This window comes from Syngnathus scovelli, chromosome 4 (assembly GCF_024217435.2).
Source record: "Syngnathus scovelli strain Florida chromosome 4, RoL_Ssco_1.2, whole genome shotgun sequence".
Taxonomy (NCBI): domain Eukaryota; kingdom Metazoa; phylum Chordata; class Actinopteri; order Syngnathiformes; family Syngnathidae; genus Syngnathus; species Syngnathus scovelli.
This window is the reverse complement of record NC_090850.1, coordinates 6,173,373-6,192,461: the sequence shown is the minus strand read 5'-3', so window position 1 is coordinate 6,192,461 and position 19,089 is coordinate 6,173,373. Positions and strand designations below refer to the sequence as shown.

The 19,089-nt window shown below is 41.8% G+C and overlaps 1 protein-coding gene across 3 annotated transcripts in view; it reads right to left on the bottom strand.

Annotated features, from left to right (window-relative positions):
* Positions 1-6,323: 6,323 nt before the first annotated feature.
* LOC125967789 (zinc finger protein basonuclin-1) overlaps positions 6,324-19,089 on the bottom strand; it is a 39,911-nt gene continuing 27,145 nt past the window's right edge. The window contains exons 4-5 of one of the 3 annotated variants that reach the window (XM_049719156.1): positions 12,165-12,743; positions 6,324-8,545 (exon numbers count right to left, since the gene is read on the bottom strand). In XM_049719156.1, coding sequence (XP_049575113.1) covers positions 8,501-8,545; positions 12,165-12,743 — 624 coding nt within the window. In that variant the 3' untranslated portion in view covers positions 6,324-8,500. Of the gene's footprint in view, positions 8,546-10,138; positions 12,744-19,089 lie in introns of those variants that run through there. The other 2 variants (XM_049719155.2, XM_049719154.2) reach the window with 2 other exon arrangements.

Genomic DNA, 19,089 nt, shown 5'->3' with positions numbered 1-19,089 from the left:
GTGCATACAGCGATGATTGAAATGAAGTCTGACTCTCCCTCCTGCAAGAGCATATTTATTAAGAAAAACAGAATGGGGGTAAGAGTGGACTGGCTAGAGAAACCCCTTGTCCTCTAGTCAAAACATATCATGGGGTGTTTTACGACGTTGTGTAGGATGGGACAAGCTAGGTCATTTATTACCGGTTACATTCCACTATAAGCATAAAACTAATCTAACCAGGTTATTTATTACAGGTTGCATTCCAACATAATCATACGATAAGGATAATCTGGAAAACCCTGACAATGGGGGCAGCAATAATGGGAGCAGCAATCTTTTAAAATCTTGGGCCCAATCTGTCATAACCTGCTGACTTATTAGTGTCCAGCCTAGAGAGTTCCTCAAAAACCTCTGAGGTCAGGATGGGTCTAAAGGAGAACCTCACCGGGCTAGAACACATAGGTGAATGTAAAATGGCAGCGGTGGGGGGTATGACTGGGAGGTTAATAGCTGAATTAACAAAATGTTGAATGTTAAAAGAGAGGCCATAAGAAATTTATTGGTAACAACAGTGTCACCAAAAGCCATAGCACTGGGAAATAGAGGAGATGTCAATTTATTTTCCATGGATTTGACTGTTTTCGAAAATGTTTTGGCATCAGAGGAACAGGATGCAAATTTATCCAGAAAATAGGTGACTTTGGTTTTTCTGATTGCCTGTGTACATTTGTTTCTACATTGCTGAAAAGCAAGCCAATCACTTGGAGACTGGGAGGAACGGACTTTCCGCCATAAGGTGTTCTTTTGACGGATTAACAGAGCCAGATCTCGGGAAAACCAGGGACTGCAGCGGTCTTTGATTCACAGTTTAATGAGCGGAGCGTGTTTATTGATGATCGGTCCAAAAGTCAATTTGAAGTGGGACCTTGCATCCAGGGGATGGATCAAAATCACACGGGGATGGGTTAAATGCAGAGGACAAATTTCACCACACCCAGATGTGTATGTGACGACGATCATTGGGACTTTGGGACTTTGAAAAACACCAGACTTATAATTAGAGGGACCGTTTGTAAGGATAACATCTAGCAGTGTGGCAGAAGAAGGAGATTTCAGGTTATGTCTAGTGGGTTCAGATACATATAATTTGCAAGAGGTTTAGGGCATCAAATTGTTGCACAACCAGTTCCGGTGGGTTAGTCATAACCCAATGAGGGTAGTTAAAGATGAGACAGAGGCAGAATGTAGTCTGTAGCAGGATTCCAAGTAGATTTGTGTCGCTGCCTTCATTGACCTGACTAAAGCCTTTGACTCTGTCATCCATTCCATCCTCCTGCAGAGGCTCTCTATTATTGGCCTGTCATCACACGCATGTGATTGGTTTGCCAGCGACCTAAATAATCGACTCCAGCAAATTGAATTGGAAAATATTCTTTCTGACCCTCTCACCATCTCCAAAGGGGTTCCTCAAGGCTCGATCCTAGGCCCATTGCTGTTCTCCATTTACATTAATGATGTAGTCAAGTATGTCGGCAGTTCAAAGATCCACCTTTATGCTGATGATACTATCCCATCCTCTGAAGGTCCTTCTCTCCATTCTGCAGCATCCTCATTACAACTTAGCTTCACCTCCGTTGAACAATATTTCCATAATATCCATCTTCTTCTTAACACTAAGAAAACCAAATGCATAATTTTTAACCGGTCTCGTGCTCCCAACAATACCTCTAAAATATTTTGTGCAGATGGCACTGAACTCGAGTTTGTAAATTGTTACAACTATCTTGGTTTATGGTTGGACTCGTCCCTCTCCTTCACTACCCACATAAAACACCTACAGTCAAAAGTCAAAACTCGTCATAGCTTCCTCTATCGCAATAAGGCCTCCTTCACCCGTGCAGCTAGACACTCTCCTGTGAAAATGACCATCCTGCCCATTTTTGATTATGGCGACACCATCTATAGGATGGCATCCCACTCCACTGCTGCTTGCTCCAATAGATTTCATTTAGATAATATTTTTTAAAAAAAATAGATTTTTAGGTTCCACTCTCAATAAGCTGGACCCACTTCACCACTCCGCTATCTGCTTCGCCACAGGTGCGCACTTCTCCACTCACCACTGTGATTTGTATAAATTAATTGATTGGACATCACTACACACCCGACGACTTTACCATTGGTTTCACCTCATTTACAAATCCATACTCGGGATGTCACCTCCCTACCTCTCCTCCCTCCTGCACTGTCATCATTGTTCCCTCAATCTAAAGTCCAGTAATCTTATTAAATTCACCATACCCAAAGTACGTACAGTTTTCGGTCGAAACTCCTTCCATTTCTCTGCAGCTTATGATTGGAATACTATGCAAAATACCCTTAAATTCACTGTCATCAAATCATTTACATTTTTCAAACAAAAATTGCAACAAATTTTAACCGTCTCTTGCAGCTGTTAGTTTAAATATGTTGTTATATTGGATAGTTTTATTGTTCCTGGTTGTTGTTCTTTATTTTTGATTGTGTATTTATATAACCTTGTTTTATGTATTTATTTATTTATTAGCACTCCATCCCCCACCTCCTCAAAGTGCCATTGTTCTTTGAGTCAGGCCGCAGTTGTAAATAAGAACTTTTTCTTAATTGTTTGCCTGGGTAAATAAAGGTTAAAAAATATATATCTACAGTATTGTACCTTGTTATAAAAATTGTTATAATAAAATAGTTCTAAAAACATATTTACAGTATGTACACTTGTACCTTGTTATAAACGTTGTTATAATAATGAAAGACTTCTAAAAACATATTTACAGTATGTATACCCCTCTTTAGTGAATTTTTTTTTTTTTTCAAATTCAAGACAATTTTTTTTACTCGTGCACAAAATGAGCCGTGCATGGAAATCACGTTGTTCAAAGTACAAAACTGTCATGAACCGGAATGGAGCAGGGTGACCAAATGCAGCTTGGACCAGGGTTTATTGAGGAAACTCAAAAGGCAAACTATAGATACTCGACTAGGGACGTGAATAACGGAACAGAAAGACAAAACAAGACTAGAACAGACTGCAGACTAGAAACAAGGAGACGAGAGACAAGAGACGAGAACAATCCAACAGGGGTGTGACACGCAGACAGGACTTATATACGCGACAGGTAACGAGAGGCAGGTGACTGTGATTAGTACATACTACGTAGATTGAGAGTAGACACAGGAAGGGAGGGGCGAGCACACAGACACTGACAGAACTAATGACAACCTACACATAATGGACTGACCGGGGGCGAGTCGTGACAAAAACAAACACAATGCATGAACTCAAAACAAATAACATCTGCAAATCAGTGTGACTTCTGCTGTTGCCTTTGTGAGACAAGTTCAGATATGCCTCATCATAAATTTACATGATGAATCAGGTGTGTTCGGCCCTCCGCAGTGGAGGCTCTGCCGAACCCCTGAGACCGACTCACCGAACCCCTCGGGTTCGATCAAACCCATGTTAAGAACCACTGCTCTATCTCCAAGGTCTTGAAGCTCCACCTTCAATGGCTTCAACATGATGACGGGCTTTGGTAGTTCTGTAGTTTTGTCCACTTCCATTGTGACTCCCCTTCCAGACAACCATCCCCTGAGAACACATCTGCAAAGTCTGCATTAATCTGTTCCAATGTCTATTTTCCTTTTGTCTTTTCTTCTGTTGTTACAAAAAAGACAAAAGCCAGGATGTTTTCATCGTGCACCTTGATGAGTTTCATACCCTTGCTGGCTCTTTTCTCTATCAGTGGAATAGGGCACTCATATCTACCACTTGGAATTCTAATCGATACAAATTCTGGTTCCTAGAGTTCCTCAGCTGAGGCACCACACCCTTTCCCAGACTCACATTGAAGATACGTGAAGTGGGTCACCCAGCTCCAGAGTGCAGGCCTTCAACAGACGAGGAAAGACCCCGTCCAGACCAACAACCTTGCCGGGGCAGAGTTCCCTCAGCAGTCACTTACTTGAGCCCTGGGTAGAAGGGCATCATCCACTGGGCTGCAGCTGAATGAGAAAGCAGGGGGAGACCAGGGAGCAGAAGGGGATGGCGGGAGTGAGGGTGATGGCGAGCGGGAGTAGTTAAATCTGTTGAAGTAGTCATTCAGCTGGTTCGCCCTCTTGTCCGGTGGCACCCTGCTTTGGGCCGCAGCCGGTGATCAACCTCATCCCATCACCTCCTTCATGCTGCTTCTCTGCAGCCTTTGCTCCAACTTCTTTCAATCAAGCAATTTCGCCACCTTGAGCTGGGCCCTGAGCTCTTTCTGCATTTGCTTATCACCTTCCTTGAAGGCCCTCTTCTTGCGATTCAGGAGGCCCTTAAACCTGCTCGTAATCCAAGGCTTGTTTTTGGCATAGCAGTGCACTGCTCTCACTGGAATCACATCCATGTAGAAGTCAATGTACTCACTCAACAGGTGAGTGGTCGTAGTGGTCTGTGGAAGTCTCCTCATTTTTGGCATGTAACACAGCTGAAGCAGGACCAAGTTGTGATCTCCCTTCCCAAATGCAGGTAGAGGGGTGGCATTGTATGCATCCTCAATATTTGCATACAGCAGGTCAATAGTCTTATTTCCCCTAGTGCAGGGGTGGCCAACCAGTCAGAGACTAAGAGCCACGTTTTTTACTGTTACCGCAATGAGCCACATCATACACATGAGCACACATGAAAGTTTGATGTCTCTGCAGCAGATAGAAGTCTTGATGTCATGTCCGGGGTGGCACCACCTAACATTCACATACATTGGCAGTGTGGATCAGTGGTGGAGTGTTCACTTCTTAATTCTAAGGTTGTCGGCTCGATCCTCAACCCTGGTGACCAATGTTCCCTCTAATTTTTGAAGTGTCTGTGCAAACACACAAGCTCCCTGTACACACTGTGAACCACTGTGTGCAACACGAGATGAAATAAACAAATAAAATATTGTCAATGAGAACTTTAACTTGCTTGGGGTCGGATTTTGTGTTGTGTAACAGCTCGTTCTTTTGCACTCTCCCGCAATAATGTACCGATCCCCTGTCCCATCTTGAGTCTTTGTACAATTCCAATAGCTTTCAAATGACATTTCTGCTGAATGTGACGCTTGAGTTAGCCAAATTACCATTCAATCCATATTTTTTCCTCCGAAAAACTCGCCCGCCACTTTGGCTTCACTGCATAGTAGACATTTCTCACTCGAAAAAGAGAAAACCACAACCAATTTTACTGTTTGCTCTTTTATTTGAACACACGCCGACAGCCATTCCATCTTAAAAGAACCGCTACATCTCTGATTTACTTGGGCTCGGCGAGTGGATGCATCGCTGCACGTTCCTCTCGCCATAATAAGGGGTTAGCTAACTTGGCATTTGCATCTCTTGACTCCACCGCACTGTTGTTAGCTAGCTAACATGCGCGGCACGGATGGGCAGGAGACATTTTCAGGCACTTTCAATGCTATGATTGGCTATGTAGCGTAAGTGAACCATATATCATTGGCTGGATGCCTGTCAATCACTGATTTACACTATAAAAAGGCACAGAAAGAAAATCATTCGTCCACTTAATTATAATAATTGACAGATTACGTCTAACATTAGATATTAATCAGTTTATGCCGAATTTTATTTTGTGTGGAGCATAGAATTTCTTGTGCGCAGAGACTGTGCGAGCAGTGCGCAATTCCACAGCTGCACAGCTTAGACGGAACAGTGCTGGTGACCATGTCAAAGTGTCCTTGACCAAGACACTGAACCCCAATCTGCTCCCAGTGTGGACCTGGCAGCGCCCATTGGTGTATGAATGTGTGTGTGAATGGGTGAATGCGAGGCATTGTAAAGCGCTTTGGGCGTGCCTTTACTCTTCCCACAGGCTTTGATGTCTCTGTCGGCGCTGATCATGCTGAAGCCAGGTAGCTCAATGCTGGCATCCGGTATGCTCGCCATTAGCCACGCTCACAGAAGCACAGTAAAATGCACTCTCTGTAGGACTTCATAGGACTTGTTCTGCATTGATTTGACGTTTGCCAGAATGACGGACGGTACAGGAGGTTTAAAACACCACTTCTCTGCAAGCCACTTAGTCTTTATCTTAGTGCATCCACAATAGGGCTTACACACCTCCACCTCGCCGGGACTGGACTTTCAGGTTGAATAGTATATCCCTCAGGTAAGCAATAGTGGCCATAACACCAAGGATTAGAGAAAGTTTCAGAAAAGAGAGCGAGAACACTGCTGGGAGGCTGCCACACATGACGACAGCAGGAAGAAGAAAAAATAATTGCTTACAGTATTCACATTATCACTTTGTGTCACTTCCCTAACACACATAATGCCCTCACATTCACAGTCTGCTATACAGTGAACAGTCTTTTTCTTGACTTCTGTTCGGGCTTTACACTTAGCCGAAAAGTGGTTGTCCTTACCTAATTTGTTGCATTTCTTGCCAAATGCAGGACATTTCCATTTGTTTCTCTCAATCGTCCTACCACGGAACTTGCACTCCACCATGCTCTCTGTGTTAGTCTGCTGGTGGCGGGAAGCTCCGTGCTCAGCGTGAACTTCCTCCACTTGTCCCACTATGGCCCTGCAGTTTTCACAGGAAAATTTCGCTGTTCTGTAGAGCTGAAGGCAAAAGTCCAAATTCCAGGCCTTCTCCCTAAACGGAAATGTGCTTTCGGCAGTTTGCAAACATATTTTATTAAGGCTGTGTTAGACTTATAATCATATCAATATAATTTCCAGTAGTAGGAGTGCTTGTGTGGTTGGTGGGTGGCGAAGAATGTGCAGGCAAACTGCATGAACTTGTTTTCTTCGAAGTGTTGTGGAACAGGATGTATCATCGGCCCAGACAGGGAGTACCTGACGAGAACACCTCAAGGTTGGTGAGAAACGAGAATAACACCACGTCCTGGTGGTCGGGCTTCGCGGGGAAGACCCAACCGCCACACAGCTGAGGTTGGACAGCTGCACTCAGCAATAACACCCAGCCAGGGAGGAGATGGCCATCGACCAATCATCACACAATGTTTTGCATGTTTGAATATTCATATTGTGTTTCTTTAAAACTGGGCAACCCGGAAGAATGTGTTGTCTCTTGGTGGTCACAAGAACACACGAGTTTTAGTGTGAGGGACCCGGGACCCAGGCGCCTGTATTAGCTTGCTTTGTCAGAAATAAACAATTGGTAAATTCGGTCTGATTGATCTACTGGTCTTCTCTTTGACAGAACGAACTCGCAAAATGGTTAGGTGCGCCAGTGTGTGGTTTAGGATATAGCAACTCATGTGTTAAGTGTTGATCGCAATTTGAAGTCAGATCAATAACTAAAATCTGCAGCCTAACATCCCTCAATAGTTTTACCCGCATGCTGGCATCGTTAATCCCGCACACAATCCTATCCTGAATGATGGAGTCCCTCAATGTGGCCAAATTACATTTTTCAGCAAAGAGCTGTCAACTGATTCACTAATGCCTTGTGAAAAATTCATATCCACAGTTTCATTCACTGTTGGACTGCAGTAGATGTCAAACTTCTCAGTCATGTCCTTCAACTTCAACTCAGCCTCTGTGTCTCTCATTAGTGTATCAAGCAGCTCTCTGCCATTCTCTCCAACCAGATAACTAAAGAGCCTCTTAACTCGTTATCCTTTGCCACAGTCATTCCAACATAAAGTTGAAGCTCGTCCGTCTTTGTCTTCCATGTCTTGGACAAGTTGCCGGAGTCGAAAACACAAAGTCTGTGGAGCTTTTAGCTCGTCCATGCTGATGGTAGCTTGTCTTGCAATACTAAGCGTTGCTAACTGTTAGCGCTGCGCGTCTTCTCCAGTCGAAACAACTAGACAAAACTCACAAAAAAAGTTAGGCAAAATTCTCTGTCTCCAAGTTATAGTGTCTGTGATTATAATAAGAAAACACGCCCAGCTTGTTGCGTTGTGCCAACTTGGTCAGCATTTATTGTACGAACGATTTTACAGTGTCAATTAATTCTCCCTTATTCTTGCTTCAACTCTCTATATCAGTATGCATACATTTGGTACAAGTGATAACAACATTATATCATACTGTTACAGTGAGTGGAAAAATAGTAATAACAATGACAAACATATGAATAAGGAAATTAAGCTTCAGAAAAGTTAAATTAAGAAACTTAATGACAATAAAAAAGTAATAAAGAAAATTAATGATAAGTAAGTAATAATGAGAATGAATAAAAAGTAAATAATAAAAATGAATAAAAAGTAATTAATAGTTTGAGGACAACATGTAATAAGGAGTAAAAAGGAGAATAAAACAACTAGAAACACCTAGAAATCCCTGTGTGGAGTTTGCATGTTCTCTCCGTGTCTGCGTGGGTTTTTCCCGGAGACTCCGATTTTCTTCCACATCCCAAACAACTTGCATAGCAGGCCAATTGAGAACTCCAAATTGCCCGTATGAGTGTGAGAGCAGATTGTTGTTTGTCTCTGCGATTGGGTGGCCACCGGTTCAGGGTGTCCCCCGCCTCCTACCCGATGACTGCTGGGATAGGCTCCAGCACGCCTGCAACCCCCTTGGGGACAAGCGGTACAGAAAACGGATGGTATTGTCATTATCATTTTTATGTGATTGTGTCTGGCATGTTATTTAATTGATTTGATGGTTTGTGTTTGTTTGCATGTGGAAAGCATTAGACTACCGAACACTCACTTACTTTTGCATTGTCTCTAAACATGCATTCAGTCAAGAGCACATTATTTTGATTAAATTGCTTTTGTTGTTGGCGGCTCGGTGGCACACTGGGTAGCACGTCCGCCTCACAGTTAGGAGGGTGCGGGTTCGATTCCACCTCCGGCCCTCCCTGTGCGGAGTTTTGCATGTTCTCCCCGAGCCCGCGTGGGTTTTCTCCGGGCACTCCGGTTTCCTCCCACATCCCAAAAACATGCTTGGTAGGCCGATTGATCACTCCAAATTGTCCCTAGGTGTGAGTGCGAGTGCGAATGGTTGTTTGTCTCTGTGTGCCCTGCAATTGGCTGGCAACCGGTTCAGGGTGTCCCCCGCCTACTGCCCGATGACAGCTGGGATAGGCTCCAGCACGCCCGCGACCCCCGTGGGGACTAAGCGGTTCAGAAAATGGATGGATGGATGCTTTTGTTGTATTTATTAAAATCAGAATGCAAAACCACATACTTCAAAGTATCTGGTTACATGAACCAGACACATCACTTGACAACGATCAATGACCTTTCCCACTCTGCATGTTAATTAGGTTTATATTTGCAGGATAACATATACTATTTTTCAAACGGATCTCTATGGAATTCATTTCTCATGAAAACTCCACAATCCAGTAATTAGGGCCACATTAGACTTCACCAAGTCTCTTTTACTCTTTTCAAGTAATGCATTGTGGCTTTGTCAGAAATCTGGACAAGAGAATCAGTGTAATTTGAAAGTGCACAAGCCAGGTGTGTAAAAAAAAAAAATAAAAAAAAATCCTTTGAGCACATATAGGAGAATTTTCAAACATTTATACTCCAAAATATATAAAACCGATTTGTTTTAATTTTCCTTCACGTCAACTCAACTGCCTCTCAGCTCTTTGTCTATAAGTTGGAATTCAATCTCATATCTATCTGTAGAAGTATATTTAAAGAGACAGTAAAGCAAGCCAACATTCATGCACTTACGTGATGGAACTGAATTATAAAATAATGTCAGTGCTATAACTTCCCCCCGAAAAAAAAGATTTAATGGTATTTTAGAACAGAAGGGCAGTACACTTACTGAGGCCCACTTTTTGGGCGGAGTCTGCTTGATTTGACACATCAGCCTGACTATGTCACAGAAGGAAAAGATCACAATTTCCCCCATTGGTAATCATTGTAAAGACTATTGCTTAAAATGTGCAAAAACAGCTATCAGCAAAAATGTAGTATATGAACATCTCTACTTCTGACTACTTCAACATATCACAAGGATTAGCCTCTCAGTTGCTGATTTAAGAGCAAGAAATGAGGTCTCTCATTGCTTTTTTGGGAGCACCGGACTTTCAGCGAGGAGGCCGACCCTTCAGCTGAGTGTGCCGTTTAAAGCACCTCCTTTTCGGATAGACGACGGAGGTGGTAGCCCATATGTGGACTTCAGGGGAAATGTAAGTCTAATGAGCCCTTACCAATTTTAATTGAACATGTAACGATGTATGAACAATTCATCTTACATAAAGCGTTTCAGAACATGTCGTATTTGCGTATTTGCCAAAATAAATGGATAAAATAGAAAATGATAACTTGCTAAAACATGCTAACTTTTTTCATTTTCCTGATAAAAAGATACATAAACTGGGCTAGTTAATGACAAATGAACCATCCTCGCTTTCCCCTCCCTTCAAGGAACATATACATAACATAACATAACATAACCTATACTGTAGAAAACATTTAAGGGACACATATAAATATAATTACTATAAAAAACACAATGTGTGTCACACAACGTTGTTAGAGTGTGTAGAGATGTGTCAGATCACATGGACCGGATGGATGATAATTTCGGAAACAAATGTTTAACTATAGAAAAAATTATTACCCCCTACTTTGCTCACAACTCCATTTATGCATGAATCACAGTTGGCTTAGGCTATTGTTAATATGCACTCAGTTAACAATTTCATGAGTATGAAGCAACCGTACTGCACCACTTCCACTGCATGATTCAAAGCACTCGTCTACGTCCATTTATTTTATATTCACGCAAGATGCAGGCTTCTTTTTTTCTCACTGATCTGGCTCCTGCGCAAGGGAAATATTGCACTGCAGCACTGCATTGCACATGTACATCTTCTTATGGTGCATATTTTCGTAGTGCAGCAGACACTGTCAAGGTTCTTAAAAGTCTTACCATAGATTTCATAGTGGGTTATCTTATCCTGACAATCTACACAGCCCTCAGATGCTTCCTTCTTGTGGTCTAAAACTTGAAGAGTATTCTCATTTGTCAGCCGATGCCCACTGCTTTGTCGCTTTGAAATTTGTTCATCTTCATATTTTGTATTTTTATACTCTTTGCCATCGATTAAAGCTGAGTTCCTGACTGTCCAACTGATTGTTACAAAGGCTCTTGATCAAAGTGTTTTTTAAAGAAGAGGATGAACTAATGGTAGTTACTGTTTTTACTTGCTGTATGGTGTCATCCTTATGTTTTTCTATGGTTTGGTCTGACAAATACTTTTTACCTTTCCTTTCTTGAGCTTCATAAAAATATATTTCTTTCTCTTCGTGCTCAAACTCAGCTCCCATGAAAATAATTTCCTGTTTTGCTCTATGACAACTACGTGCTTCTTTGTCTGGGTCCAGCAAAGGAATGTTCTTTTCAAAGTTGGTCCCTTTATTAGTCTGCTCATTTTGCTCCAACATCCCCTTTTCTATCTTTATGGGCATACTTGACTTTCGAGACTTTTTTTTTGGTATGGGGTCAGCATTACAGATGTCATGAACAGTAGTATGTTTTACAGAAACCGAGGGTGACAGTAGGGGGAGTGAGGGTAGTATTCCTGTAGCATGGACAATTTCTGCTGGTGTAACAAGGCTGCGATAGAAAGGCAGGACTGGCTGTACTGTCTTTAAATTGGGAAACAGAATGCCACGCTGGCCTGTACTGGGGAAAGAGCTCTTGTGTATCTTTAGGCCACTATCCACTTGCTCCACCGTGTAGCTATACAATGATCTGTGACGTTTTGCAGAGCAAGTTGGAATGGATGTGACTTGCTCAGACATTTTCTCTCCAGGATAGTATTCTTCCGAAGATAAAATGTCCTGTATGTATTTTTGTCTGTTGTTGCGATTCAAGGACATGTGAAGTCGTGGGTTAGGATTTGCACTGTGGCGGTTGCGACTGCGCAGTGAGCTAAATACCATATTGCATCCCTCAATTGTACACTTGTGCTTTATCTTAAGGTGCACTGCATTGTAATGGATTTTAAGTGTGCCTTTGTCATAGAATGTCTTCTCACAGGCATTGCAAAATACACGACCCTTCTTCAGAGCTCCTCCACCCCTACTTCCTATTGAAATCCCCAATCCAGTGTGCCCATTGCGCATCCTACCAAAGGCTGACATTTGAATCACATCAGAGATCATGGAGGGTGGGGGGGGGGCATCAGAGTAGTTGTCACTGGTTGAAAAATCTCCCACCTCAATCTTTGTTGTTGAGGAAAGACATTCCACCTTGTTGTCTTGAAGAGCAGTGAATGTGACAGAGTTGGTACCGATATGGCTGCTGTCTGCTGAAGATGGAATTTGTTGGATTTTCTCATTAGCAATCTTGTCCTGCGCTTGATCACCTTGCCTTTGACTCTGGTGCTTTACTGATCCTTGGCATGACTCCTGGTGTTGCTCATGAAGCTGCTGGCATGAACCTGTTGGACAGCCAAGACATTGAGCTGGAAGAGAATTTAAGAGCTGGAAAGGCAATATGAAGGCCATGCTTTTAATAAGTTTCTCAAAGTGGTGCATGTTGTTGCCTTTCTGCTTCTCTGCTTTGGTTGTAGACAAGATAGCAGAAGAGCATGACGTGTTTCGCTCAATGAATGTATGAATATCTGAGATGGTCCGAGTGCTGGGAACTAATACTGCTTGACCCTCCTTGTCTTGTAGAGCCATGAGTTCCACGATGGATTTGGTCTCACCAAAGCGCAGAAACTGCTGCAGGGTTGCAATCTCCTCCTCAAATGTCATAATAGCCCATCGATCCAGTACTTTTCCTGCTACATCCTACAGACAGAACAGGGGAAATAGAATAGCAAAGTTATAAAAGTTACACGAAAAGGGTGTTTGGGTTGATAGATTAGTTTGATCCTATGCTTATGTTGGAATGTAACCTGTAATAATTAACCAAACGTATCCTGTCTTAACAAAATACCGTAATTTCCGAACTATAAGCCGCAACTTTTTTCCATAATTTTGGACCCTGCAGCTTATAGTCAGGTGCGGCTTATATAAAAAAAAATTCGTGATTTTTGTGATGACTTGATCACTTTTACTCTTAACACTATTATATACAGTAAAAGCGGCAAAACAAACTGACAAATAACTCGTTTTCAAATCAGACGAGTAAAAACTGGTCAAATATTAAAAAAAAATGATATTATTAAAAGTGAAGACAATTTGCAATTCTAGTAATAACACACGAATTTGATGCACAATTTGTCTTCGCGGGCCACATAGAATGATGTGGCGGGCCGTATCTGGCCGCCGGGCCTTGAGTTTGACACCTGTGCTCTAAACCCTTTCTCTTACTCTGCCATATCACTCAGAGATTACACAAAGCAGTGGCGCTGTTTGGACCATCTGCATTGTATTAAAACCCAATCAATCAGCATTTAAATTCAATTCTTCTGACATTTTGCTCACCAAAAACAAGTTGTAATGAATGTGAACTTTTAATGCATTTTATTCAGAAGGTTACTTTGAACCTTAAACGGCGGTGCGGCGTACTTATGGATTTTTACGGCCTCCGGCCTCCAGGGGGCGCTCTAGCAGGAAGCAAGAGCGAGACAGGCGAAGAAGAGATAATGCGCCGAAGAAGACGTGCTAGTTTGTGTTTACATTTCGCGCATCACGCAGAACGCGATCAAGTCGGACATTACTGAAAGGAAGCCTTTATACACAAACCGTCATCATGGGGGACAAAAGAAATGCATATGATGCCGCTTTTAAGACATAGGCAGTCTATGTTGATGACATTATCTTGTGTCTACTCTGGAGCGTACTTATGGATTTTTACGGCCTCCGGTCTCCAGGGGGCGCTCTAGCAGGAAGCAAGAGCGAGACAGACGAAGAAGAGATAATGCGCCGAAGAAGATGTGATCGTCTTGCGCATCACGCACACACCCGCATTCACACAAAGACAGGAAGCTTTTATACACAAACTGTCATTCTGGGGGACAAAAGAAATGCATACGATGCCGCTTTTAAGCTATACGTGTCGCTCGCTAGTTTAATGTAATTTAGCGCTTCGTGCATGAATAAGATTAGCATGAACAGACCCTCTTCACACTCGAAGAAATGCATAAAACCGACGACGAAAGAGAGACTGAGAAAGTGTGAGGCGAAGGATATCTAACGCTATTCCAATCGGACACTAAGGAAGAAGACTTCGATGGTTTCAGTGCACAGGAGGAAGATGAAGACGGCTCTTTTTTTACTTTTACTGGTATGTTTTTTTTTAACCAGCCCTGTTAGTGCTGTGCTACCGTATTGCTGCTGTGTTACCGCCGCGTCTCAGTGACTTTGCTGCGTTACTTCCGTGTTGCTGCGGTATTACTGCCGCGTCACAGGCAGTGTTTGGAAAGAAATGTTAAGGTATGTTATTAAAGCTTCAAAAAAACTTTCTGTGTCCAGTCTTTCTTTGCTAATAACTCGCGTGCACACTTCCGCGTTGCTGCGGTACTACTGCTGCGTCACAGGCAATGTTTAGAATGACATGTTCAAGTATGTTATTAAAACGTTAAAATGGCTTTCTATGTACTGTCTTTCTTTGTGAAAAACTCGTGTGCACGTGCGGCTTATAGTCCGGTGGGGCATATGTAAGAAAAAACTGAAATATCCCTGACTTTTAGCTGGTGCGGCTTCTAATCCGGTGCGGTTTATAGTCTGTTCACAATTTTTATGGACAGAATTTCTAGTCGACAATTACGGTAGTAGAACAAAGTGCTAAGAATCTTTGAACTGATTGACCAGCTGTAGATGAAGCAATCAAAGATGTTCTGTTTCCCCCAACGTCGTAAAACACCCCTGCTCTGATTTGACCAGAGGCCAGAGGTTCACCCCCATCCTGACCACTCTCACCACCCTGCTTTCGCTCAATAAATACTCTCTTGCAAGAATCCAAAGTCAGACTTCGTTCGATAATCGTTGTATGCACAGTGACGAACGAACTCTCCACTTGCAAGTGTTCAAAAGGCATACTGTCTTCCGTGGGGTTCATGCAAAATAAGTTAGAGGAGCACCACTCTAACAAAGGGTATATAAATCGATACAATAGAATGCAAGTGAAATGGAAACAAAGAACATTTACACATTAGTCTTGTGTTGTGCGTTACACATTCATATTTATACTGTAGGCTTGTTTACAAACCCTGCCCTAGACATGACTGCAGAATAGAAGAATCAGATACAGGTTTTGGCACAGCAAAAACACTTTGAGATACTTTATACGGCCATATTATCATACGATTAATACTCATATAAATGTAGATTGTATTGTATAGATGAATATAGATTTACACCATTTGTGTTGATTTCTGATTCATAAAAATCATATTAACATATATAAGTAGTATTTGGCATTTCTGGAGAAATTGTGTGTGAAGGCGAAGAAGCTGAATAACATACTTCGAGAATGCTACAGAATGATCCCAAATGACAAAAATTCTTATACGACTGTGAATAAGCTGAAAATGTTGAAGATGGAATGCAAGATGAAAAAGTTATGTTGGAATGGATTAAATCGGTCAAAAATGTCGAAATTAGAAGGGAAAAACGAAATGTTGCAAAATTTTAAAATTAAAAATGTGGAAATTTTGGTGAGTGGGAAGTTTTGGGATAGGTAGGAATAAGATGAACAGCTAAAAGTTCCAGCACTTACGGTTTAATTTGGGGCACTTACGGTTCAATTTAGTACACTTCTGGTTTGTGTGTGGCATTTCCGGTTCAATTTGGGGCACTCCTGGTTTGTTAGGGGCACTTCTGGTTCAATTTAGGGCACTTCTGGTTCAATTTGGGGCATTTGTGGTTGGTTTCGGGCACTTCTGGTTCAATTTGGGCCACTTCCGGTTAGTTTTTGGGCACTTCCGGTTCACTTCCTGTTGATATTGGGGCACTTCTGGGTCACTCCAAGATGGCAGCCACACTGTGGGGTGTGGGTGAAGTGGGTGAATAAGGTAAGCATAAGGTGAACAGTTGAAAGTTGGACTGGGGTTCAATTGGTTAGAAAAATTTAGAAGTTAGAGAGGAAGAACTGATAGAGTCCAAGTACTTGTGGGTCTGGTATTGGGGAGAAGGTAAAAGTCTTGGTAAAGGGGAATTCTTGGAATCAGTAGGTATAAACTGAATGTTCCAATGTAAAGTTGGAATGGGTTGTATTGGTCAAAACGTGGACTTTAGAGGGAGAAAACTGAATGAGTCCAAATACTTGTGGGTCTGGTAATGAGGAGAATGTACAATTTTTGGTACGGGGGAATTCTTGGAAACAGCAGGCATAAGATGAATCGTTTAAAGTTGGAAGTGGTTGAATCGGTCAAATAATGTAGAAGTTAGAGAGGAAAACCTGAATAAATCCAAATATTTGTGGGTCTGGTAATGGGGAGAATGTAGATTTCTCTGTAAGGGGTAAATCTCTGAATCAATCGGTATAAGCTGAATAGTTTGAAGTTGGAATGGTTAAAATCAGTTGAAAAATGTAAGTAAGAAGAGAAAACCAAAATTTTGTAAAATCGTACGGGAAATTTAAAGGCGAAATTCTGAAATATTTGAAACGTGGCAATTTTGGTAAAGTTGAAAATCCTCCCCAACATGAATTGAATAACCTGAATTATGTGAATTCCAAATGAGAAAGACGTAAACATGAAATCTAGAATGTGCCCTTAAGAACGAATGGGGAAAATTTGGGTGAAAATTTGGGAATTTTGGGAAAACTGTAAATTTTTCGAATTGGAAAAAAAAAATGGAAGCGCTCCTCGCGTGAATATTTGGAATATGTTAAAAGTGGAATGAAGTGAATCGAATGAATTATGTGGAAGTAGTTAAGGGACAGAAAAGAGGAGAATACTGTAAAATAGAAGAAGAAGAAGAAAGTGAATTGTTGTTATTGTGTGACGGCCTTCGCCTTCAGACAGTAAAAACAATAAAAGTGATTCTCATTAAATACGACACTGTTATTATGAATAACAGTTTCCATAATTCAGCGCCTGCAGGTCAGATTTATGAAATATGTTTGTATTATGAGGCGAAATCACATAAAACGGCAAACATTCTGACCAAATACATCATCTTGAAGAATCAGTGAAAGAACACATCTAAACAAAGAAATAAAGAAATCAAAACGGCAACACGGTGACGGATATCTGAAAATCAGAGCAGAGTTTTAACTCACAAACACCTGGTAACAGAGGTGAGGAAACGGGAAACACTTCCTTAAAGTTGGCCTTAAGAACTTTAAAAGTTAAGATTAGTCACAAACAGGTGGTGCATCAATGTCCTTGAGCATCCTGCATTGTTTGAAAATGAGAATGGTTGCTAGTTTCAATCCCTGCTATTTGTACGACAAACTTGAGAAACTCCCTATCATTTTCAGTGGGAACAGTGTTGTTGGTCTCCCTTTTTTGCTAGTGCGTCATAGTCTAGAGTAAAATTTGTTGTGCCAATTCTTAGGATAGAGCCGAGGTGTTGGTCCGTTAACCTAGATCTGTGACGGGTTGATGTTCATGTGGCTGAACGTCATGTCGCGTAGGTCGAGCGAAATTGTCCACTCTTTTTTAAACACTCGGCACTCAGTGTCCACCTTTCCCTATCCTTGGGCCACTCATTTTAATGGATAGATTCCACGGGAAGGTTTGTGGGTGGCTTTAGCGTAAAACTGTATCTGAAAGCTCAGCGCACAAATTACGAGAATGCTGACGTCACAGCCTACACTCTAAATTCCGCACTGATAGAAATAGAGCGCCGAGTGCGTACACGCACTTGTGAGTGTGGACCCAGCTTTCTGACACGGCTTCCGGTAATAAATGCGCAGGCAGGCGGTTTCCCATCTACTAGGGAAACGCAGTCATTGCAGGGAAAATGACCGGAAAAAAAAAATAATAATAGTACAATTTATTCAGGGTTGGCAGGCCGGATTAAATGGCCCTATCGGCCATAGTTTGCCCATGTCTGGCCTAGATGGTGCTGTGCTAAAGTGAATGTCAACCCAGTCAATGAGGTAAAGTACAACTCCCTTTCTGCATGAAAATGATACGCTTTGGCTTCTTGGTCCAGCAACCCCACTATTTTTTTTTTATGGTCATAAACTTTCTTTAATTTAATTTGTATCGCGATAAACCAGTCAATGAGGTATTCAGTTAAACTTTATATACAAAATATGCACAATAACCAATGAGCCCTCAGTAAACAATCGCATTTCTCAAATTATCTCCTATAAAAGTGATCGGAACCGACTAAAGTTTGATCTAACACATTGGTACTGCTTACTTATGTTTCCCTTCCATATCGATCCGTAAATTTACTTGAAACATTAACGGAGCAGCCTATTTTGAAATGAAAGAGCCTCATGCGTATAGCAGCTATCATTATAGCATTAGCCACCCGCAAACTCCCATGAGCCTCAGCTCGTAGACTCCCATGAGCCTCAGCAAAGTGTCATGGCAGCACCCTGTAAACAATCACGTTTCTCAAACTGTCTCCCATAAAGGTGATCGGAACCGACTAAAAACTGATTTAACACATTGGTGCTGCTTATTTATGATTCCGTTGCATATTGATCCGTAAACGCACTCGAAAACATTAACGGAAGAACCTATTTTGAAATGAGATACCCTCGCGGGTACAACAGCTATTCAGTGACACCCTCTGACTACAGTTGCCGTAATGCTAGGAAGCGATGCGACCTTGTAATTTACTAGTCGTACTAAAACATACTGAAACATTTGGCAGAGCGCTGTGTACAACTAGTATGGATTAACAAATTCATCAATTGATCAATATATAAGGTGCTCTGCATTATAAAGCGCACTGTTTTTATGAGTGAATTTTAAGATTTTAAGTGCGCCTAATAGTGTGGAAAGTACGGTAAGTCTGCAACACAGCAAGCGAAAAATATAGAACGTGAGAAGCTTGACACGCTAAAACTAATTGGTAAACTAATGTAAAATGCAGTCACGAAAAACAGTAGAGTCTGAATTGTGTGTCTACAATTGTGTTAGGCTGGCGAGAAACTAAAACACATTAAAATACCTAAAATACACTCGTATATTGTTCAGGGTCACCTTTGTAAATGCGTTGACAGTGAAGCCTCTGTTGCATGACTTAGCATGTCAATATGGCGCTGCCTACATTCCAAAGT